The following is a 25,882-nucleotide window of genomic DNA, read 5'->3' on the forward strand; positions in this document are numbered from 1 at the left end:
TTGAATAATGTATTTGTTTTATATGTTTTTAATCAATTTTATATATTTTATAGTATTTTTATATTTGATGTTCCCCGCCTCGATCCAGAGGGAGAGGCAAGAAAGTAATAAAATTATTATTATTATTATTATTATTATTATTATTATTATTATTATTAAATATATTCAGCCCTTCATCACAAAGTTATCCCAGAACAGGACACAATAAAACCAATAAAATTAAACAATTTGCCAGTATAAAAAAATCCCATATATATCACCTATCAATTAACTCACTCTAATGTCATGTGAAAGGAGTTCAAGACAAGACAAACTAAACTTTTTCAGCTCCTCTGTCACTTTGATGAGATGATGTATTGTGGAGGGATTGTGGGGAATTTCACTTGCAATTTCTGCCTCCTTAGGGAGGATGTGGCATTAAGGCTTGTGAGCCTTAACTCTCAATTTCCCTGCTTTTTGGTGTTTGGTTGAAAACTTAATGTTGTTTTTGTAAACCTTTTTTGTTTAATGAATTTCATGGCTTTGTTAACGGATGACCAGATATTATACAGTTGGCAACCAAGCCAGCATCAGCCAGGGTGTTACACCATGTTGACATCCAATATAAAATCAGAGCTAGTGTTATATGTTGAACTCACTTTTCAAATTAATAAATGAGTCCCAGAAGTCATGCTCTGATGATACTCATTTGAACTTTCAGTAGCCAGTGTCCAGAGATAAAAGTCTTTTATGACTCCCTCATGAAAAGGAAGCATTTCATGTTTTGTGTCTGTATTTGGAGACAACTTGAAAAATTGTTCTACTGGAATTAAAAATCTCTAATTCTGGAAGAACACAAGGTGATAGAGGAAAATATTCTACATTAGAGTAAGTTACAGCTTACTATGTTAATTAATATAGCTCATTTTATGCTGCATGCTTTTGCTTCCTGTTTGGACCTAAAAATAGCAGATTGTGATCAGGTTTTGAGCCTGCACAGGCTGCATTTCCATCTGTGGATATTTACTCAAAGTAAGACCCATGAAACTCAATAAACTCTACCCAATGCAGAGTTAGCTGTGACTAAACAGATTTAGGGCACAATCTTATGCAGGTTTAGACAGGAAAAAAACATTTTTAGACAGCATAGCTGGCTGTGGAATGCAGGGAGTTGTAGGGCTTTTTTCTGCCTAAACATGGATAAGATTGCACCTTTAGTTGTAACAAAACCATTGAAGTATATTGTCTTAGTCAGATTAACTGCAGCAGATTGCACCCCTTGCAATATACTGTTTTGTGTAAAATATCAAATTGCAATGTCACAATCTCCTTAACATCTGACAAATTTAAGTTGTATATGGTGACCATATGGAAAAGGAGGACAGGACTTCTGTATAGTTCTCTATACAGTTGTATAGAAAAGGGAATTTCAGTAGGTGTCACTTTTATGTATGCAGCACCTGGTGAAATTCCCTCTTCATCACAAAAGTTAAAGCTGCAGGAGCTATACGAGAGTGACCAGATTAAAAGGAGGGCAGGGCTGGTGTGATAAAGCTCTTAGTCTACCCAGAGTAATTCCCAGCTTTCCTGGGGGCTGCAATGAAATAGTACAGTACACATGCCAGGGAGGGAAGGAGGCACTTAGAGTCACTCTATGTCTTTTGAAATTGGTAGGACTTGCTTCTGAGTAGGCATGAGTTATTAGTCCAGCACTGAAACCTTAGCATTGCATTCTGAACCCATTCAGAACCCAAGAGTGTCCCATTCTTAATGAGGAGGATCCTGCACCCAAGCATTGGATTACAGACTTTTACTAAAGAGTGTGGGTGGGAGATTTATTTCCATGGGATGGAAATGATGCAGAGGATAGATTAGCTTTCCTTTTGCTTTCAGCACTTGTGGGGGTGTGTGTCTTCCTTAACTACAACCAACCCCAGGCAGTCAAAAAACAAGTGGCTACCTCCTATATCTTGACAAAACTACATGTCCTAGCTATGGCAAAACAGAAGAGCACTGTTTGGGGCTCAAGGGCTTTCCCAACTTTTAACGTCCCCCCGTCCCTGTTTAATTGGAAATGCTTTTCTTCCATGATAAACTCCTCAGCCCCAAGCCTCACCCTACACACACAAACACACATCTTCCTCCCCAGTTATCAACATTAAAACCCATCACAGCTCATGAGCTCCATCACATCTAGTTCAAACGTGTGGCTCCTGTCGCTTCTTCGGTTGCCGCTCCCACATCGCTTCCTGAAAACAGGAAGTAACAGCCCCATTCAGTCTGGCAGGAGAGAGCAGCAACTGGACTTTATCTGGGTTTTTTTGCTGCACAACAAAAGCCAGATGGGGCAGAAGACTCATGTCATGTCAGCAATCCGTGAGGGCCCAGTTAGAAGCGTGCAGTGAAAAGCTCGTTGGATGGAGCTCAATAAGAACCCGAGCAGTAGTCAGACTGGATTGCCAGAGTGGGGTGGGCAAAGGAGGGGAGAACTTTCCTCGGAATAGCCTTCCTTCCTACCCACTTTCCCTGTACAAGGGGGCTCCATGTGAAGGAGGGTGACTGGAGGAGGAAGAGGCTTCCCCTCTCCTGGGCTGCCCCACTTAGCAGTCCCTGACAGGCCTCTTCCTTTCCTTGCCAAGCAGCCTGGCTCATGCGGAGACTGCCCAGGAAAGGTGGCAGGCATCGTGTGGGCCGGCAATTCTTCTTGACCGGCCACAATGTCTCCTTCAGCATTGCCATGAGCTGGCTGAAGCAGCAACTGGCTTCACTCAAGCAGGGGCTCTCTGGAAAAGGTTCCGGGCCTACACTACTAGGTCTGCTCCCTAACTGATCAACACCAGAAGTAGCATAGGGACTGGCAGAAGGGAAGAGAGAGAGGACTTCTTCAGACCTGAGGGTCTCCCTCCCTCCTCCAGCCCCCCTCCCCCCTTCCTGGCAGTCCGATCTGTCAAGTGTGGTGGGGAAAGAGAGGAGACCTTTGCACCGGGCTGTTTCCCACCCACTCGATCAACACTTCTGTGCTGCCATGAGCAGCGGGGAAGAGGCAAAGAGACTCCTGGTTCCAACTGCTTCCAACTTTGCATGGCTAAATCCCTACTTAAGAGCTATAATAGTGCCAAGTTTCATCTTTTAAACTTTAAAAATTGACAGAGATGTAAGCATTTTTGTTACTTTCCATAGACTACAATGGAGCAGTTATCCAAAAATGGAGTGGAGCTTCAACGGGCCTCCTCTCCACTCTGCAGGTATTCAACAGTTTTTAAACCATCCCCTTTATAAACCATTACAAATACCTTCTGGGTATGATAGCATGTAGTTTAAGAATTTAATCCCAAATAGTTATATTTAAAAGCTTTCTAAAAGGAAATGTTATGTGGTTTGAAACCACTGTGAAGCATTTTCTTAAAGGACTGAGAAAGGGACATTAAATTAATATCCAAATGCCAAAGGTCTCTTTTCATTGTTTCTGACTGACCTTGTTCTAGCACTGTTGATTCATTGTACCTGAAAAACATCCTTCTTTTGAAAACCAGGAATGCTGACTCAGTTTAGGAGTATGTGTGATTGGGAAGTCTGCAAAAAGATACAAAAATAAGGAGGAGGCAGAATATTGCTATCTTCGTGTAAAGCTGTAGTGTTGTTATGAAGTGAAGAAGGTTTAGCTCCAATTCAAGTTGTCAGCAATAAAGCTAAATACGTCCTCCAGATCTAGACGGCATGCCAACAAGACTCTGTGCTGAAGCCTCACATCTCACTCCAATGCTCATAGTATCAAGTTGTTGCCAGCAGTGTTGGAAGGAAATGTGATTTGTGCTAATGGAATGATTTGAGAATCCAACTATTTATTCAGCTTAGCTTTTCCACTTAAGTTGTGTTTTACAGAAATAGAACTGAATGTTCACTTTGATTCCTTTCTTCATACACTTCTTCAAAGAGCTGCCATGAATTTGGGACAGCAGGTTGGTCTTGCCAGATATTTGTTATGCTGACTGCCAAAAAGGGTTGTTCTGTCAAATACAACAGATGCCACTTCTCTGGAGAATGGATTCCAGTATTACTTTACATTTAATCACACTTAGAATACAAAAGGTGATTCTTTACTTCCCCAGATAATGCAGCACAAAGGTACCCCATCACCAGTCTAAGGGCTCCATCACACCAGTGATTTAGTGCCCTCTCGCCATGCCTGGTGTGTGGATTTGCAGCACGGTACTCACATGATGCCGTGCCTGTCCTGCTGACACCCTAGCCTTTTCTGTTTTTTCCTAGAATGCCTAAAGTCTGGATTATTTTCCCCAAGTGTGTTTAATGCGCCCTTAAACCTCCATGTAGTGCTGTCCTCTCATTTTTCCTTGGCTGGGGGCGTGTGCTGTGACGGGAGTCTTGCTGTCGAAAGGGGAGGGCGGGGGCGGTTCTCCTCCTCCTCCTCCAGCACTTGTTGGTTTGAATGCATTGCATCAGGTCCTGGCAGGGAAAAGCGATCCCTCCCAGCAGCTGGCTCCAAGCCTCAATATAAAACCCAAACCTTGCGTTTATTTATTTATTTATTTATTTATTTATTTATTACATTTATATACCGCCCCACAGCTGAAGCTCTCTGGGTGGTTTACAACAATTAAAAGTGGTAAACATTAAAAGTATACAAAATTTAAAAACCATCAAGACATAAAAAACAGTATAAAAACAACAAGTTCGTTCCAGGTTCTCTCAAAATACCCAAATATTCCGCAGAGCGATCCTCGCGATTCCCAATTCCCAAACTATGGAGAAAACACTGAGCCTTTCGCTCGCCTCCTGCCTATCTGCAAGGGCAATACAGGTCAAACCACAAGCAGCCTGCAGCACCAAGGCAAATGGATCAAGGCAAAATCGGGATTGAAAGCGTTTTTTAAAATCGTACGACACCCGAATCTCTGCAGAGACAGGACTGTACTCCCTCGATGCCCCCAAAGAGCCAGACTAAAGGGTCGTTCCACTTTTGCCAGGCAGAAAGGCAGTCTGGTTGAAGTGCTCAGCTGACAGGACCTGCTTGTATATGTCTAATATAAAGAACATTTCCTGCAGAGAGTCAGAGGCGCTGTTCTTCTTTCTAATTCTCTTTAGCAGATTTGCTTTTATTAGACATGTAGATTTGTTTAATAGTTAAATTACGTTCCCTTGCTGCCATATTCCCCCTGCCGGAACTTGATCAGTTAGATTTGCTGTCTGGCGCTAGTATTTTAATGGGGACGTGTTAAAGGGGGTGGGGGGAGGAGCAAGCAATGAACTGGAAGGAGAAAGAGAAAGGGCAGGGTGGAGCCGAAGCGCAAGCGAGCGGAAGAGCAGCAGGGGGAAGGGAGGGGCCATGACGCGCTTATGCACCGGAGCTTAAAAACAGCGGAGGCAAACCAGGGGAAAATTAGGTGTGATGGAACCCTAATTCCCTGTGGGAATGAGTGAGCCGCTGTTTGCCTTATAGCCCAATGAAGGCAAAGAGAAAAGGCACCAGCAAGAGGTTGCTCCATCTTGCCCCCTCACAGCTAGCAGCCGCTCACTGCCTTAGAGGCTTTTTTAAAAAAAGTTTATTTCTTCATTTTTCAACTTATTCATACATAAAACCCAGAAACAGATTTTTAAAGATTATTAAAGTACAAATCTGCACTTGGAGATGTCATAGGCATTCTTTCCAGCCGACTTTCCAGCGAATTTTCAGAACTGTTTCCCCTTCCCCCTCAGAGCTTGGCGAGGGTCAGGAAAGGTACATTGGTTTGAACACAGTAAAGATGCTTTAAAATTGCTTTTATTGCTCTAAAAAGGTTTTATCTTTTTGTTATTGCAATGCATTTTGAGTCTGAAACCAAGCTGTCTTTAACTATCGGATTGCACTGCTTACCTTTTCTATGACCAGCTTCAGACGGGAGGGAAATCGTGTTTCCTTGCCATCATGTACCATCACTCTTGCTTCCTTCTTTGTTCCACTTTGGGAATGAGTTGAAGTTACATGGGAAAGAGAGCAGAGACCAGTGGGAACAGCACCCTCTAGTGGACATTTTATAGCGCAACTTTCCTGCACGTGGCAGGAAATACAATCTTATTTTTAAAAAACCAACTTTTCTGTGAATTAATTTACAATGCTAAAACTTGGAAATAGAATGGGAGACGCACAGGAGGATCACTGTGTCGTCAAAATGACCCGCGAAAATCTGTGAGTGGGCAGTTATAAGTGAGCAATAAAACACTCTAAGACTCAGTTCACATATGACTATCCAGGGTTTAAAAAAACAAAACAAAACTGGATAGTCATGACATGTTAATGTAGAAAGTTCTAATGTAGAAGGGTGTGAAGAATATAGCTTTGTGAGTGAGTGAATGGATTCCACAAAGAGCAGGGAGACTGTTATAGCTGCTACTATATCTCCAAGTCAGCACTTTTTGTATCCATCAAACATTGGATAAACTTGGGACCAGGATACCTGAGAGAGCGCCTTCTCCCCTACCAACCTGCCTGGTCACTGAGGTCATCCGAGGGTCTGCTCCTGGTGGTTCCACATAGACCCATCCTCCGATTGGAGTCCACCAGGAGAAGAGCCTTCAGTGTGGTGGCCCCCCTCCTGTGGCATTCCCTGCCTCTGGAGGTCAGGCAGGCGCCAACTTTGTATTCCTTTCAGCGTCATAGTCCCAGGAAGCCTTTCCTTCATTTTGCTTTTAAAAATCTATTTTAAGGTGTTTTATTCTGTCTATTGTACTTTATCTTGTACACCACTCCGAAATTTTGAATGCGGAGCTGTATATAAATATTGTAAATAAAAGAAAATAAATAAATGACTTCTTAGAGGCAGGCTAAAAATCAACCAATCAAAATTCCACAGCCAGACAATCCAAATTCTGTGCCAAGTAAAGTTGAATTCTGTAATCTCTGAGTACATTTCCATAAGTTATTTTATTTTGCCCTATATTTTTCAGCTTTTACTATTGTGCATCATTAGTTCTGGTTTTGTTAGTTAGGAGCGGGTGAGCCAGGCCTGCCCCTGCCCACCTCCCCACTGTTTGTAGACAGACACTAGTAATATGGGTGTGAGCTCTATCAGTATAACTATGTATGAGGGCTAAGCTTAGCGTTCCTGTATACGGAGTCCTAGGGCTAATACTTTCACTTAGAAATCTGAAGCAAGAATCATCTCCGAAGATAATGGATGCATTAGCAATAAAAACTTCACAGGAGGGGGTGGCAGCATTTGGATCAAGGCCTGCTCACCTCTTGTCATTTCCAAATCTGGAATCTAGACATTGTTTGGCAACACAACACTGTCTATTTAAAAAAGAAGAAGCAGGAACAGAACTATCACAAGAACATAGGAGCCCTCCTGAATCAAATCAAGGGTCCCTTTAGTCTAGCATCTTCAACAGGAACCATCCAGATACTCCTGGGAAGCTCACAACTCACAAGGAAAGAGGGTTCCCCCACTGTTTGCCTCTCAGCAACTGGTGTTAAGAGGTCTGAACCTGGAGGTCCCATTAAACCACCATGTCTAATATCTTTGCTGTTGTACAGTGGATGTAAGATGAAGGACCTTGCAGATGATATTTCAAAGCCACTGTCTGTAACCTTTGATAACTGGAACTGAGGTCCTGGAAGACTACAGATGGGCAAATGTTGCCCCCATCTGCCAAAAAAAAAAGGGGGGGGAAGGGGGGAGTAGATCCAGGAAACTACAGACCAGTCAGCCTGACGTCAATAACAGGTAAAATTCTTGAACAGATGATTAAGTGGCCAGTCTGCGAGCATCTTGAAAAGATTGTATTGATTCATGCCAGTCATGCCAGACCAAACTTAGCTCCCAAACATAGTTAACTGGGCAGCTTCACACATCATTTTAAGCCATGATGGGTTAACAAGCTACTCACAGTAGCTTATTTTGAAACTTAGCTACTATTATTACTATTAGAATGTAAGCCTATGTGGCAGGGTTTTGCTATTTTATTGTTTTATTCTGTACAGCACCATGTACACTGATGGTGCTATATAAATAAATAATAATAATTATCCCTCACACGATCAGACAAATAAGCTACTGCGCATAGCTTATTTTCCTCACCCCTCCTCCCTCCTGCTCAGCCGGGATGGTATCTCAGCTTCCTTTGCGTTGGAAGCCAAATCCTGGTGTCCCCTGTGCCGCCGTGGCGTCACCTGCATCTCTCCAACTGGCCTGTCTCACGCCAGGGGTGCATTCTTTGGTCTCTGCTGGATCATGGGTGTATTGCTGTTCGTCAGCAGCTTCTCTGCTCCCCTGCAACTAGCACTGCCCCAATTTTCTTTCTTTCTTTCTTTCTTTCTTTCTTTCTTTCTTTCTTTCTTTCTTTCTTTCCTGCCCACCCCTCCTCCCATGGCTGCCGCCCACTTCCCAGCCGGTTTCCCAAGCCCTGCCCACCTACATCCCTGCCTCTCCTTGCATTGTCACAGCAGTCTGTAGCCTGGACATCCAGAGAACTAGAATTTCCTCTCAGTGCCCATGAACTCTGATTAGGGAGTTCATGCCATGCTGCTCTTTGGTGCATAAGAGCAGACCAGACTGTTTTTCTTTTAAGCAGTTGGCCATATGCGCTTTCTCTTGCCACCTGCACCAAAAACCTCTTACAGTTTTTCACCAAAAAGGGGGTGGCGGCTCTAAAGCCTTGGAAGTTTGCAAGAACAAGAGAAAACTTCATACGCAGCTTCTTCCCCTGGTAGCGATGCACCCGATGCATAATGAAAACCCTGCCCACTGCTTGGTTTTGGGTTACTATTAGATTAGATTATCTCCAAGGGCCTTCCAACCATATGATTCCATGACAGAGAAAGATACAGCTTCCAAAATAGAATTTCATACCATGACAGTAAGACCCCCTTCTCCCTCATACACACAGCCATATGGTAACCACTTCCCTGTGGATCTTACCTGCGCCATCTCTACCTTGTGGATAGTACAGAAAGTTAATACCTCAGTAGGAATGGCCTACATGACCTGCCTTATGCCTACAATGCCATGATTTATGTGTATGACATTGCAGTATGATATTGAGCAATAAAGAACAGGTTCCCACATGGCTGTGGGTGTGTACAGAGGGTCCCATCCCTACATGTACAGGGGCAATTTCATGAGTTTTGCCTTTTCATGTGATCAGAGATCTCCCTTTGTTTGCCACTTAGGCCCTTTCTACACCGAAGGATTATCCCAGGCAAATGGAGGGATCATCCCTGCCTGCTCCCGGGATCCCCTGTGTGTGTCATTTGGATGCACAGGGATGATCCTGGGACGATCCTGGGGGGAAAGTCAGGTGTAGAAACGGCCCTAGGTCAGTGGTGCAGCTAAGGCGGGATCTTGGGGCCCAAGTCCAGGGCCCTGCAGCCCCCTAAATGGCCATCCAGAGAGTGGCAGGTAATGGGGATGTTGGCAAACCAGCTTGCATCAGTGCCTGGGCCAGTATGGGCCATGATGGGCCCCGCAAGGGCTGATGCCACTTGCTGCAGGATTGTTTCCTTTTTTTAAAAAAAGACATAAGAACATCAGAAGAGCCATGCGGCTGGATCAGACCGAGGGTCCATCTAGTCCAGCACCCTGTTCACACAGTGCCTGAACAGCTGTTAATGAAAAACCGACAAGCAGGACATGAGTGCCTGTTCCCCAAAAACTGGTGTACGTAGGCTGATTGCCTCTGATACTGGAGGTGGTTTTAGAGACATCGGGACCAATAGCCATCGATAGCCCTTCTCCTCCAAGAATTTGGCTAATCCCATTTTACAGCCGTCTAAATTGGTGGCCATCACTACATCTTGTGGTAATGAAATTCCATAGTTTTGACTAGGTACTGTGTGAAGAAGTACAAGTACAGGTGTTCTTAGGGGACAGGGTCCTTTAAAGGCGCGCACACACACTTTAGACCCTGAGACAGCTTCCTAGGCAGCTGATCTGGGATGTCATGAAAAAGCAGCAAATTATTAATTATTTAAGGTTGTGATGGCCATTGGCTACAAACAATAAATAAATGAAAATGAAATAATTATTTAATTTATTAATTATTGTATTTTCACTGCTAGGGAAGAGGAGAAGTGCTTGTAGGATTTTCTGTCTCAGGGGTTAAAAAAAACTTGACAAGCTTTACTACTATGTAACTTGACTGGTGGGAGGGTGGGACGGCAGCGGGGCGGGGAGAGATGCCATTTGCTATTCTGCTTCAGGCAGCAAAATGTCTTGGGGCCAACCCTGGATATTGCTGTAGAGACCTGTGGGGTGGGAAAAGGTAGGTGAGACCATACAGGAAATTCTGTGGGGGTAGGTAAACTACTGGGGATACAGAGAGATCTCTGGATGGGAAAATATCTTCAGGATTACATCAAACCTGCAGTGTAATCCTAAATTACTCAGAAGTATGTCATACTGAGTTCAATGGGGTTTCCTCTCAGGTAAGTGTATGTAGGTTTGGAGTCTTACTCCTTAATAAATGTGCTCATCGTTGCCACTTGTCTTATCCATCCTGAAGATAGGCCCACTGTCTGGATCTAGAGAGAAAACTGGGGATTTATAGCACTGGTAATTTAAAAAACAAACAACTAAAAACAAAGGTAGCCATTCTGGTCCATAAGAATTTTTTTAAAAATCTGCAGTTGTGCAATACCTTAGAAATTTGGTTGGGTCTAATAAAGGTATCCAACTATCCATTCTGGTACTAAGAGTTGTACAATATGGAGGTTGTTAGAAACTTAATATTGAAATACTTGATGTAGATTTTAGGATTTCAGGAGGTTAGAACCCAGAACAGGTGCTGTTGTGCTTGTTGGTGATGAATGGAGGATTTACTCAGAAGTAAATCCCACTATGTTTAATGAGTTTAACTTCCTAGTAATTGTGGATGTTTGCTGCCTAAGAGCAGGGGCTATTATAGTTTACGGTACATTCCCATACTCTCCCTTGCCAGTGTGCCATGTGCAATTTCCAATTTTCAGTATATGTTTAGGGTGCCATACAGATTTTTCCTGGCCTCAGACACTATCCTCCTGGATTTGGGCCTGAAAGACCAAGGGAAAGTGTGGTTGTATCAAAGGTAAGTTTTAAGCAAGCACAATTTGGGACATTGAATACCCTATTTCTTCAATTCTAAGACACACTTTTTTCCCCATATAAACATCCCTAAAAATGGGGTGCGTCTTAGAAACGTGGGTGCGCCTTAGGGTTTTTTTTTCTGTTGGTGGTACTGAAATTAGTGTGCGTCTTACAATTGATGGCGTCTTACAATCGAAGAAATACGGTAGTTTTGAATTGAAAGCAAGCAAGAGGCTAACTAGCTTGATTTCTAAAAAAATTAAATTATAATAATTATTTCTAAGTATGCACATAAATTTGCATATGTAAATTAGCACATCCAAATTTGTGCAAGTTTTTGACCTATGAAGAGGAGCCTGGATCTTTTAGGTACTTAGCACTGTCCCTGAGAAGGAGATTACTTTATTTGTTCTTAATCAAGAATTCTAATCAGGATATTTCATTTTCACACAGTCTTCTTTTCCTCCTTTTAATTACAGGGACTCTGGAAGAGAACAGCTACAATTTTGCTAATTCCTGGGCCATGAGCAGTGAAGAGAAGAGATGCCAGAGAGTGACTCCCCCAAGCCGCACTTGCAACATTTCATCTGAGTTTGCAGATAAGGTTTGTGCAGCTACGAGAGTCTCGTAGCCTTTGCCCTTCAGGGGTTTTGCAACAAAGGACGGAAAATATTCAATATTCAAGGGTCCATCTAGTCCAGCACTCTGTTCACACAGTGGCCAACCAGCCATCGGCCAGGGATGAACAAGCAGGACATGCTGCAACAGCACCCTCCCACCCATGTTCCCCAGCAACTGGGGCACACAGGATTACTGCCTCAAATACTGGAGATAGCACACAACCATCAGGGCTAGTAGCCATTGATAGCCTTTGCCTCCAGGAATTTATCCCACCCTCTTTTAAAGCCAACCAAACTGGTGGCCATCACTACATCTTGTGGTCGTGAGTTCCGTAATTTAACTATGTTCTGTGTGAATAAGTACTTCTTATTTGTCCTGGATCTCCCACCAATCAGCTTCATGGGATGACCCCTTTGGGTTCTAGTATTTTGAGAGAGGGAGAAAAATATCTCCCTATGTATTTTGCACACATCTATCAGGTCTCCCCTTAGTCTCCTTTTTTCCAAGCTAAACAAGCCCACATGTTGTAACCTTCCCTCATAGAAGAGATGCTCCAGCCCCTTAATCGTTTTAGTTGCCCTTTTCTGCACTTTTTCCAGCTCTATGATATCCTTTTCAGGTGTGGTGACCAGAACTGTCCACAGTATTCTAAGTGTGGTTGCACCATAGATTTGTATAAAGGCAGTGTGATACTAGCAGTTCTATTCTCAATTCTTTTTCTTATAATGCCTAATATGGAGTGTACCTTCTTTACAATAGCCGCACACTGGGTGGACATTTTCATCAAGTTGTCCACCACAATCTCAAGATCTCTTTCTTATTCAGTCACCACCAGCTCAGATTCCATTATGTTATACTTGAAGTTGGATTTTTCCCCCCGAATCCCCCCTGGATCCCTTTTTAAAAATTGGTGTTACATTGGCCATTTTCCAGTCCTCTGGGACAAGTTGCATATTTTTTTAGATGGTCTGCAATTTCATATTTGAGTTCTTTCTTGTTTGGAGCTCTTCACAATCCCTTTATGTTTTAACAACCTTAAATCATTTTGTGTCATCGGCAAACTTGCCCATTTCATTGCTCACTCCTAATTCCAGATCATTTATGAACAAGTTCAAAAGAATTGGTCGCAATACTGATCCCTGTGGGACCCCACTATTTACTTCCCTCCATCGGAAGAATTGATCATTTATTCCTACTCTCTGCTTTCTGTTCTCTAACCAGTTACTGATCTATAAGAAGACTTCTCTTATTCCATGGGTACTAAGTTTGCTCAGGAGTCTTTGGTGGGGGACTTTATCAAAAGCCTTTTGGAAGTCCAAGTAAACAATGTCCACCGGATCACCCCTGTCTACATGTTTGTTGACACTCTCAAAGAATTCTAGTAGATTAGTGAGACAGGACTTGTCATTGCGGAAGCCATGTTGATTCTTCTTCAGCAGGACCTGCCCTTCTATATGCTTACTAATTTTGTCTTTTATAATGCTTTCAACCAATTTACCTGGAACAGATATCAAGCTAACCAGCCTGTAATTTCCAGGATCTCCCCTGGATCCCTTTTTGAAAATTGGTGTTACATTGGCCATCTTCCAGTCTTCTGGTACAGAGGCTGAGCTTAGGGACATGTTGCATATTTTTGTGAGGAGGTCTGTAATTTCATATTTGAGTTCTTTGAGAACTCTAGGATGGATGCCATCTGGGCCTGGTGATTTATTTGCTTTCAATTTGTCAATAAGGTTGAGAACTTCATCTTTTGTCACCACTACTTGTCTCAGTTCTTCAGACTCCCTTCCAGAAAACATCAGTTCGGGCACAGGCATCTGTCCTGTATCCTCTGCAGTGAACACTGATGCAAAGAATCCATTCTGCTTCTCCACAATTTCCTTGTCCTCCTTTAGTTCTCCCTTTAACTCCATTGTCATCCAACGGTCCAGCTGCTTCCCTAGCTGGTTTTCTGCTTCTCATATATTTAAAGAATTCTTTATTGTTGGCCTTAACATTATGAGCGATGTGCTCGTCAAATTATTTTTTGCATCTCTTATTGTTTGCTTGCATCTCCTTTGTACAAGCTTGCACTCCCTTTTATTTTCCTCACTTGGGCAAGACTTCCATTTTTTGAAGGAAGCCCTCTGTTCTAGAGTAGCTTGTTTGACACTGCTTGTTAGCCATGCTGGTGACCTCTTGGATTTATTTATTTCATTTTTATACCACCCACCCAGTTCACAAAAATTAAAACCATAATAAAACAACCAGCAGTCTAAAAACACAAATACAAAATACAATATAAAAAGCACAACCAGGATAAAAACACACAGCAGAAATTGATATAGATTAAAATATGGAATTAAAACAGTAAAGTTTAAATTTAAGTTAAATTAGGTGTTAAAATACTGAGCAAATAAAAAGGTCTTCAGCTGGCGATGGAAGGAATACAGAGTAGGTGCCAGGGGGACCTCTCTGGGGAGCTCATTCCACAGCTGGGGTGCCACAGCAGAGAAAGCCCTCCTCCTAGTAGCCACCTGCCTCACTTCGTTTGGCAGGGGCTCGCGGAGAAGGGCCCCTGTGGATGATCTTAAGATCATGATCGTGCAGGCACATATGGGAGGAGGCATTCCTTCAAATAACCTGGCCCCAAGCCATTTAGGGCTTTGAATGTTAGTACCAGCATTTGGTGCTACCTTTCCTAACATGTGGAATACATTTTAGTTGAGCTTCTATTATTGTGCTTTCGAGTAAGCTCCATGCATTTTGCAAGGATTTAACCCTCTTGATTCTCCCTTTCAATTCTCTTTTCACTAGTTCCCTCATTTTAGAGAACTTTACTCTTTTGAAGTCAAGTGTGAATGTGTTGGATTTCCTGGGCAATTTCCCACTTAAGTATATATTGAATGTGGTCACTGTGGTCACTGTTACCGATTAGTTCAACAATATTTACATCTCGTATTAGGTCCTGGGCAGCACCAGTTAGGATTAAATCCAGGGTTGCCTCCCCTCTGGTCGGTTCCATGACCAACTGTTCCAGGGCACAGTCATTTAGGACATCAAGAAATGTAACCTTTTTGTCATGACTGGAATATGAATTTAATTAGTCAATGTGACGAGAATTGAAGTCACCCATTATTACTATCCAGTGGAATTTTAGAATGTTTATAAAAAAAATTTAGGATGTTTTAACAATGTATATTATGTTTTAATTCAATTTTATGTATTTTATATTTACTGTTGTTCCCCGCCTTGATCAAAATGGAGAGGTGGGCAAGAATTACATTTATTATTATTGTTGTTGTTGTTGTTGTTGTTGTTGTTGTTGTTGTTATTACAATGCTTCCTCATTAGGAGGCCTCCCTAATTTCATTTTCCATCTCAAGGTCACCCTGGCGTTTTGGTGTGGGGGACGATAGCACATTCCTAGCACTACACTAGTTTGGGGGCCCTGCATTGTCACCCACAGCACTTCTGTGAAAGAGTCTTCCCCGTTTAGGTGCTCTAGTCTACTTGACACAATGCCCTCTTTGACGTAGAGAGCAACACCACCCCCAGTACGCCCTTCCCTGTCCTTCCTGTAGAGTTTGTATCCAGGGATGACCGTGTCACACTGGTTCTCTCCATTCCACCAGGTTTCTGTAATGCCCACTCTGTCCAGGTTCTTTTTTGGAACCAAGCACTCTATTTCTCCCATTTTGGCTCGGAGACTTCTAGCATTTGCATAGAAACACCTGTACACAGCGTCCCTCCCCAGGTGTCTCTGGCATGTCCTTTTCATTGTTGCACTTTAGCCTCTTTGATTGGCTGTCATGTTCCATCCTGCACTCATGGCCTATTTGCTCCCCTTCTACATTGGGACAATCAAAAACATATTCAGATTCATCTCCTTCAGATGATTTAACCCAAACCAGATGCTTCCCAGCTCCTGTAATCTTTCCCCAAGGATTTAGTTTCAAAGCTGCTTTGCCACTTTTTTATGTTTAGTGCCAGCAGTCTGGTTCCATTTTGGTTGAAGTGCAGCCCGTCCCTCTTGTATAGGCCCGGCTTGTCCCAAAATGTTCCTCAGTGTCTAACAAATCTGAAGCCCTTCTCTCTGTGCCATCATCTCATCCATGCATTGAGACTTCTCAGCTGCACCTGTTTAGCTTGCCCTGTGTGTGGAACTGGTAGCATAGCAGAGAAAGCCACCTTGGTGGTCCTGGATTTCAAACTCCTGCCTAGCAACTGAAATTTGGCTTCCAGGACCTCACGACTACATTTCCTCACATCGTTGGTACCAACATGGAGCATGACGACTGACTCCACCCCAGCACTGTCTACTGTGCTATCTAGACGGCACATGATATGTGGTCTGGGTGTGTAGGATTTGGATGGAGGAAGGGTTTGGCACTCTGCCTGCTAATTTTGCATTTTAAATTGTCTCCACCCCACTCTATATGAATTTGGCAGCTAGTTTTTGTTGAGTTATGGCTTTAGAAGCTGATTAGTTATGGCACAGACTGGGTTTCTGGCACATAACCTTTTGTGTTAAGTCTCTGTCTGGGCCTTCCAGAGACTAGCAGAGATTGCAGCGGTTCTCAGCCAAGTCAGCAAAGACGTGAATTAAGACAGAGATTTTTGTAGGTTAAAACAAACCTTTTACTGGCAAATAAATATATAATTTAGTTATGGCAGTACAGATACAAATACTTACAAATGGTCAGTCAATACAGCTCACATCAAGTTGGGTAAGGGACATGGAAGTAGAGTGAACATGAAAACACATTTACTTTTATAGACAACCTGTACAATGATGCAACTCCTTGCAACCCTTAATTGAAGACAATCAGTTAGAAATTATTCAATTATGACACTTAATGTCCAGGTGTAGAGTTGACCTTTAAGTTTCTGCTGAGTCCTCTGTTCCTCCAGATCCTCAGCAATTAACAAAGCCATGGAAAACATAACCAAGATCCATTCCAGGATCCAACAGTTTTAACAGATGGGTTTGTACTAGGGGTGTGCACAGACCCCCCGCTCTGCTTCTCTTCCAGATCTGTGATTTGCGGATCGGGCCGCTTCGCTCCGCCCCCGCTCCACCTATGTCCGCTCTGCTCCGCTGCAGAGATCCGGATCCGGATCGGAGCTCCGTTTCCCCCCCATAGGCTTTCATTAAGCTAAAAAAGTATACAACTTTTTTTCTGTTAAAGTTAGAAACCTCAGGTTTGGCACCATGACACCTCATGGAGGTATACACACGCACGCCAAGACTCAAGGCAATCCCATCATCCCCTGATTTTTGGGGAATTTATGAAAATCGGGCACCCCATTCACACCCCTTTCGATAGCTCCGTCAATTTGCACGTTAGAAACCTCAAACTCACCACCATGATAGCTTATCCAGGGATACACATGCACGCCAAGACTCAAGGCAGTCCCATCATCCCCTGATTTTGGGGGAATTTATGAAAATCGGGCACCCCATTCACACCCCTTTCGATAGCTCCGTCAATTTGCATGTTAAAAACCTCAAACTTGCCACCATGATAGCTTATCCAGGGATGCACATGCACGCCAAGACTCAAGGCAGTCCCATCATCCCCTGATTTTGGGGGAATTTATGAAAATCGGGCACCCCATTTGCAAACGTGGACAGTTCTCTGACATTTGGACAGATAAAAAAAGGGAAGTGGGCACACTCACAGATGCCATCTAGACCCACAATCATGCTAAGGTACAAGGCAATCCCATCATCCCCTGATTTTTGGCGGAGCTTAAACCTGCAGACAGCTCAATGGGGCCATTTCAAAGGAAATCCCAAGATGCCCTGAATTGGGGAGTAGAGATCAACCTAAATATAAATCTTCTTCCACACTTGAAAAATGGATTTGGAACTTCCAAAAGTCTAATTGAGCACAGGAAGGACTTCTCACCTGAGTCACAGCCAGACACAAACCATCCCTGTGAGGCGGGCAGGGGAGGAGGGAGGAAAGGCAGGCAGGCAGCAGACATTTCTGGGAGCATAAGGAAGTGAGCCAAGGATAAGCCAGTAATGCATATAAAATGGAATAAATAAATAAATAAATAAACAAAGGAGGGATGGAATTAAAAGCAGCAGTGTTGCTGAATAAACAACAAGAAGAACTTTTTTAAAAAGGCTATATCTGTCTTTTACCAGTAAGAGGGGGGGGGTGGACGTGCCCAAAGGGGGAAGCATCTGCCAATTTGACTGGTCCTGTCTAGGTACAAGTCTTTAAGAAGCAAACGCTCACTTCAACTCATGATAGGCATTGCTTCACTGGGTTACTCTTTGGAGGGCTCTGATGGCCCTCCAAGTACAGGAGAGTGAGGGCACTTCCACATGCCCTAGGGGAGCTCATCCCCTTGCACCACATGTATTCAGTTGTTCCCCAAAGTTAGGGTGGGTAGCACTGCTGTGTGTTTCCTATTTGTTAGTATGATTTCAGGTTGTGTTTGTGCATTTGGTGGAGCTACTGTTTTAAAAAAAACACTGGGAAAACTCCATTCAGAGTAGAAAGAGAAGTTTCCCAGAATCCCAAGTTACCCGTTTTGCCTATCCCCTCCTCCAACTTTGGGATCATGTGATCATGACCGGGAGTTGACTCTGCCCCTCAGCAATCGAAAAGGTAATCTTTTCCCCACCTTTACCCTACTTTTAAAAAAATTCTAGCAAGCGAACTGCACCACGCAGAGAGCTGAGAGTAGGCTCAAAATGACCCCCAGCCACGACTCTCTAAGCAAAAGAAGTTTCAGAAAGATAGCTTCAAAAACAACACAGTTATCCCCTTTTCTTTTCCGCAATGCAATCCTATGGGCGAAATGTTTCAAAATGGCGATCGGATCGGTCCGCGGAAAGAGGATCGCTCCGAAAATGGGTGCTTCTCTTCGGCTTGCTTCTAAGGGTCCGTGGTCCGCTTCTACTCCGCCTCTGGGCAAGGCGGAGCATGCCAATTCGCTTCAGATTCTCCAGTTCTAATCGGAGCGGAGCACATGCCTAGTTTGTACCACCTTGCCTAGTTCATCCTTAATACGTGGCTTTGTAATAGCTATTTCCCAGTTTCACTCACTGTTGTTCTCCTGTGCCTTTAATAGCGGCTTGATCTGAAGAAATTTAGCAGGTGAAGATAAATGATGTGGAAAGTTTCACCTACTGTATTTCTGTGTGCAAGATTGCTGTTACAGGAACAGACCCAGGAAAAAAGCTGCAACCTTACAAGAAGCTGATCAAATATTTGCTTCTGTGGGTATGCAAATGAGTCTGGAAGATGAATATCGGATCACAAGTGGGTTGCTCACCACCCCCTCTCAGCATTCAATGAATGCATGGAGGGGGCTGTGGGTCAGCGGCCCATTGCAGGAATTGTGCACTCCCTGCCCCTCCCCTGAGGACCATCCAGTTGATGTTGGTGGGAAGGCGTTTTCTATGCATAAATCCGTAGGCATGGAAAGTCTCACCATGGAGGTTTGTCAGGGGAGAAGGACGATGGTGTGGGATTTCAGCAGTGGCCAAGGCTAACCCCTGTGGCTCCATGACCCTTCCCACCCCGGAGGAGGGCATCTGGCATATCCCCCTGGTGTCTACTGTGTACATAGTTGCCTCAGGGCATCCTTTGATGGGCTAACTTTGTTTCTGCCAAGCTGGTTTTCAGCTTATGTTTCCTTCAGCATCACCAAAGCAATCCAGATAATGGGCTTGTTGATAGAAAATGGAGGGGTTGCTCCATATCCACATTCTGTTTGTTTTCTTATCTTTGAAATTTCTGCCAACTGATTCTTCTACCTTTTGGCTTTTTCTGAAGAGCTGCTTGCCAAAGCCTCAGTGCTCTGCTTGCCTAGAACACACACACACACCACTCCTCCCCTTTCCACCCTGAGCCAGAGCTCCATCACACCCTGGTTTGCCTCCGCATTTTTTACCTCCATTTCATGAGTGCAGCAAATGTCCCTCCCTTTCACGATGGCCGCTATACTGGAGAACTCTCTTTTCACTGGTTTGCTCTCCTGCTGCTATTGAGCCCACCCCACCATGCCCCACCCCTTCTCCTTCCCCTCCAGCTCATTGGTTGTTGGCGTTGATGGACACTGTGATCAAGTTGCAGCCTTCCCCCCTCGCTTATTGGAGCTCCTATGGGAATTAACCAAAATGTTTACAGCTCCCTCAGTTTTAAAGATAAAGAGATGAAACTTGGGACTGTGAAATCTCTTAGGCAAGCCACGTTTGAATCAGATCAGTTTATCCCTGGATTTTTTTAGGAAAACCCCAATCATTCCTTCCCGTTAACACACACACACCTCCGATTCTGCATAGGGGTGCATTAAGGCAGAATCAGAGGGTGTGTGTGCATGTGTGTGTGTGTGTGTTCAGTGGAGCTTGTTTATTGCCCGGGCTTGATTCACTTACTCAAGAGTAAATCCCACTGATTTCAACTGCATTTACATCAAAGTCATACTAAAATCCGATACATGCTTACCTTTGAGTAAACCCTGTTGAATGGAGAGACTTACTTCTGAGTAAACAGACCTGAGAAGTAAACATAGGGTTGCAGAGCACTTCTTTCCAGTTTGCTGTATTAGACTTTAAAAAAGCTTTTGAGTGGCCACACTATTAAAAGTCAGTTCTATATGTGTTTATTCAGAAGTAAGTCACAAATTTCATCTGTTTATCTTTAAAAATGAGGGAGCTGCAGGCAAGGAGGGTGGGTTCAGCACAAGCCCATTCATTAGATACGGGCATGGAAGGGGAGAATCACCCTCCCCTCCTCTTTCATCAGCAAGCAATCCCTTCAATGCGCACTTCCTCCAACAAGGGAAATAGCGAGACAATGGCACTACATGGGGGATGAAGGGCGCTTTAATTCCATTTGGGGGAAATAATCCAGACTTTCCCCGCTCTAGGAAAACACAAAAAAGGGAGGGGAAGAGGTGGGGTGTCTGCAGGACAGGCACGGCATCATCTGAGTGCTGCGCTGCAAAACTGCAAACCAGGCATGACGAGAGTGCGATAAAATGCTGGTGGGATGGAGCCTCCAGTCTACTCCTCCCCACCCTTGACAACTAGCCATACTCAAAGAGACTGCAGTGCTTTGGCAAATATCAAGCCAGTTGCCCAAAGCCTTTCACATGCTCATGAAACTGGACCCAGAGTGGGACTGGGCAGGCAGAAATAGCCTTGGTTCTTAGAGCATCACATTGAGAAAAATTGTGTTTGCTTACCGTCACTTCTCCGCAGGCATGTTTGTCCCTCATTACTTCCTCTTTGGAAAGAGGAAGTAAACAACCTGCACGTGGCCCGTTCAGTGAGCCGTTTGATCACGCTGCTTCTCCAGCACACAGCAGATGATAGCAGGAAGTTCCATCTCAAAAAATAAGTTGGACATACTGTGGTGTTTTTTTGTTGCGTGAAGAAGGCTAGGAGGAGTGGGAGGCACATGGGATGCCAACATCATTGTGAGAGGGACCTGTGAAAATCCGTGAGTGCCCAGTAACGGGCGTGCAATAAATCACTCATCTGATGGAGCTTTTAATGGCTGGTCACTAATAGGATGACCATATGAAAAGGAAGACAGGGCTCCTGTATCTTTAACAGATGTATTAAAAAGGGAATTTCAGCAGGTGTCCTTTGTATGCGTGCAGCACCTGATGAAATTCTGTCTTCATCACAACAGTTAAAGCTGCAGGAGCTATACTAGAGTGAGCAGATAGAAAAGAGGGAAGGGAATGAGGGATGGAAATGAATTTATGCAGCAACAATACATTGCTCCCTGTTGTAATACAAAGTATTTTGAGGTGGTTTGGATAGGTAATTGAATGTCTTGAATTGACAAGAGCTTCTCTACATGAAGAATGTATTGCATACTCATGATTGGCCACTCACAGAAGTTTGCAGGTCCTTTACATGATGGCGTCAACCTCCAGGACGTTGCCTGTGCCTTCCCCCAGTAATCCCTCTTTTAAAAAGATCAGAGATAATGCACAATTTAAAATTATCATGGGATATCTGGACCACTAGGCGGCAGTGTTTCATTTAACTTTATGGATAGTTGCCAAGAGGGGAGGTTTTCAATTACAAATCACATGTCACTGTTGGTCATTGTCTAAAGGAGCCGTAGTCAATGTGGAAAGACCCCAGAAAAAGCAGAAATTGTAAAGGTGTGGGTTTTTCCCTAAATGTAGAGATGCTTTAAGACCCATTTGCTTCACAAGAGACCTGCTAGAACTGGTTTGTTGATATGGATCAACACAGCTGCCTGCATTGTTGGGTTCTTATTGGAGACATAGCTGTGGGGACTGTCATAATGAGTGCCTGCACTTCAACATTTACCACTATGCCACTGGACAGCGAGGGACCATCCTTAATGTACTGGACATTGGAGCGTGTGTTTTGTTATTGCAATCATGCACCAAGATTTGCCTGCTTACACCACCTGCTGTTCTCTCCTCCCCATTCTCTCGTAAGCTCATTCCAAATCTGTAAAAGACAGAGGAAAGAAATGGTGGTTCAACTGCTTAATGGAGATGGCAAATTGATAACAGATGACAAAGAAAAGGCTGAAGTGCTCAATTCCTACTTTGCCTCGGTCTTCTCCCAAAAGCGGGTCTATGACCCCCCTGGAAAAAGTGAAGCAGAAGTTGAGGGGGCAGGATTGCAGTTTGAGATTGATAAACAAATGGTCAAAGAACACCTAATTTCCTTGAATGAGTTCAAATCTCCAGGGCCCAATGAACTGCATCCAAGAGTAATGAAGGAGCTAGCGGAAGAACTCTCAGAACCTTTGTCTATTATCTTTGCAAAATCATGGAAGACGGGTGAGGTGCCGCACGACTGGAGGAGGGCTAACATTGTCCCTATCTTCAAAAAGGGCAAAAAGGAGGAACCTGGGAACTAAAGAGCAATCAGTCTGACATCTATCCCTAGGAAAATTCTGGAGCAGATTATAAAGAAGTCAATCTGTAAACATCTTGAAATCAATGCAGTGATTACTAGAAGCCAACATGGATTTGTCAGGAACAAATCCTGTCAGACTAATTTGATCTCATTTTTTGATCGGGTAACCTCCCTTGTGGACTGTGGGAATGCTGTGGATGTCATATATCTTGACTTCAGCAAAGCTTTTGACAAAGTACCACATGACATTCTGATTAACAAACTAACTAAAAGTGGGCTAGATGGAACAACTATTAGGTGGATTCACAGTTGGCTACAGAATCGGACTCAAAGACTACTTATCAATGGAACCTTCTCAAACTGGGGAGAGGCAACAAGTGGGGTACCGCAGGGCTCAGTCCTGGGCCCAGTGCTCTTCAACATTTTTATTAATGATTTGGACGAGGAGGTGCAGGGAACGCTTATCAAATTTGCAGATGACACCAAATTGGGTGGGATAGCTAATACCCTGGAAGACAGAAACAAACTTCAAAGTGATCTTGATAGGCTGGAGTGCTGGGCTGAAAACAACAGAATGAAATTTAATAGGGATAAAAACCAAGTTCTACATCTAGGAAATAGAAACCAAATGCACAGTTACAAGATGAGGGATACTTGGCTCAGCAATACTACAAATGAGAAGGATCTTGAAATTGTTGTAGATCACAAGCTGAATATGAGCCAACAGTGCGATATGGCTGCAAGAAAGGCAAATGCTATTTTGGGCTGCATTAATAGAAGTATAGCTTCCAAATCACGTGAGGTACTGGTTCCTCTCTATTCAGCCTTGGTTAGGCCTCATCTAGAGTATTGCGTCCAGTTCTGGGCTCCACACTTCAAGAAGGATGCAGACAAGCTGGAGCGTGTTCAGAGGAGGGCAACCAGGATGATCAGGGGACTGGAAACAAAGCCCTATGAAGAGAGACTGAAAGAACTGGGCATGTTTAGCCTGGAGAAGAGAAGATTGAGGGGAGACATCATAGCACTCTTGAAATACTTAAAAGGTTGTCACACAGAGGAGGGCCAGGATCTCTTCTTGATTCTCCCAGAGTGCAGGACACGGAATAATGGGCTCAAGTTAAAGGAAGCCAGATTCCAGCTGGACATCAGGAAAAGCTTCCTGACTGTTAGAGCAGTACGACAATGGAATCAGTTACCTAGGGAGGTTGTGGGCTCTCCCACACTAGAGGCAGCTGCACAAGAGGCAGCTGCACAACCATCTGTCAGGGATGCTTTAAGATGGATTCCTGCATTGAGCAGGGGGTTGGACGCAATGGCCTTGTAGGCCCCTTCCAACTCTGCTATTCTATGATTCTATATTCTCCTAAGGGCTTACAATTTGCCCAGCCCTGATCTTCTCACTGCCTCTGCACCGAGAAGCCCAGGCCAGGGTGAACTGCAGATTACAAAAGATATCACAGCAGTCATGTCCGTACCAGCTACCATGAACTGTAGCTGTTTTGACAGAAGAATCTTTCTCCTGCAGGCTGAAGAAGTGAAGCCTCTGTGTTACACAGTTTCAGGAGACTTTTACAGCATTTTCAAACATTAGTCTAATATATTTGCTCTGAAAGCGAAACATTGTTCAATTAACAGCAGTCCAGCAATACCAGCGCCTGTTGAAGAATTTTGATCTTTTGCATCAAGAAAACAGCTTTCTTTGTTTGCTAACTTCTGCCTCAGCAATGCCAAGCTCACCCATTCTCCAGCTTATTGCAGTGTGCTATGGTCAGCTGTCGGGGCGGAGAACAATAGCTGTGGTTCAGTCTCTATTTTGCCCACCACTAAGCTAAGGAATTTGCCTTGTACTTTCATGCTCTTCAAACCCCTGTTTAGAAGTCTTCTAAAGACTTCTAAAGAGCTCCAGGATTCTGAGCTCTTCCAATGGAATCAGTAGATGTTAAATATATGATTAGGCCTCCTGAAGTCAGAAATGTTCTGAGAAGGACGAACAAGGCAAGGAATCACTGCAAAGTAGCTGAATACTAAATATGGTCAGTCCAATGGACTTCCAAAAGGCTTTTGAGAGAGGCCTTCACAAAAGGCTCCTAACTAAGCAAGCTAAGCTGTCATGGGATAAGAGGAGAGTGCGTCTTATAGATCTTTAACTAGTTAAAAAACAGATTTTCACAATGGGGAAATGTAAACAGTGGGGTCCCCCAAGGATCTATATTGGGACTGGTACTTTTTAACGTGTTCATAAACATTAGGGTTGAGCAGCGCCGTAACGAGGTTTGTTGGTAACATGAAAGTATTTAGTGTAGTTAAAAGAAAAAGACCAGCAGAGAGCTCCCCAAGGATCTCTCCAAATCGGTGGAATGGGCACCAAAATGACATTGGATTCCGAACTGCAGTTCGTAGGGTGCCCATATGAAAAGGAGGACAGGGCTCCTGTATCTTTAACAGTTGTGTTGAAAAGGAGATTTCGGCAGGTGGCATTTGTATGCATGCAGCAGCTGGCGAAATCCCCTGTTCATCACAACAGTGAAAGCTGCAAGAGCCCTGCCTAGAGAGATCAGGGTTCCTAGAGATCAGGGTTCCTGCAGCTTTCACTGTTGTGATGAAGAGGGGATTTCACCAGGTGCTGCATGCATACAAATGACACCTGCCGAAATCTCCTTTTCAACACAACTGTTAAAGATACAGAAACCCTGTCCTCCTTTTCATATGGTCACCCTAACGCAAGAAAGTGTAATGTGATTGATGCTAGGACAAAAACTCCCAATTGCACATATGTCGATGGGATTTGAGCTGGAGGTGACTGACCAGAGGGTTGTTGTAGTTGTAATGGACAGTTCTATGAAAACGTTGGCCAAGCACAAAGTAGTGTAAAAGGCAAATTCTGTGTTGGGGACCATTAAGAAAGGAATTAAAAATAAAACTGCCAATATCATAATTGTGGTGTAACCACACTTGGCTTACTGCATATAGTTATATCCTCACATCTTTTAAAAAAATGTTGTTATAGAGCTGGAAAAGGTGTAGAAAAGGGCAACCCAAATGATTAAGGGGTTGTGGAGCAACTTCCCCTAATTATTTATATAAAGAAAGGCTACAATGTCATACTTAACATTCAAAAAATGTTACGTTTGGGGAGAAATAGAAAATTATGCATGGAGAAAGTGGATAGGCCTCTACCACATTGGATTGTATTAAACTGTGTTGTTCTGCCCAGAGCCACCTGCTCTGGAGGGTTGGGGGACCCCCTGGAGCAGATTTGGGGAATGCGTGGGGGGGTGCAGGAGGGAGAGGAAGATGGACAACCATCTGTCAGGTATGCTTTATGGTGGATTCCTTCATTGAGAAGGGGGTTGGACTC

General features: G+C 43.7%; 1 protein-coding gene across 2 annotated transcripts in view; it reads left to right on the top strand.

Annotated features, from left to right (window-relative positions):
• The window catches only part of VWF (von Willebrand factor), a 250,378-nt gene that overhangs the window by 10,526 nt on the left and 213,970 nt on the right, over nucleotides 1-25,882 (top strand). For both annotated transcript variants that reach the window (XM_063134384.1, XM_063134386.1), the window contains exon 6: nucleotides 11,516-11,640. In XM_063134384.1, coding sequence (XP_062990454.1) covers nucleotides 11,516-11,640 — 125 coding nt within the window. The remainder of the gene's footprint in view (nucleotides 1-11,515; nucleotides 11,641-25,882) is intronic.

Source organism: Elgaria multicarinata, chromosome 9, assembly GCF_023053635.1.
Source record: "Elgaria multicarinata webbii isolate HBS135686 ecotype San Diego chromosome 9, rElgMul1.1.pri, whole genome shotgun sequence".
Classification (NCBI taxonomy): domain Eukaryota; kingdom Metazoa; phylum Chordata; class Lepidosauria; order Squamata; family Anguidae; genus Elgaria; species Elgaria multicarinata.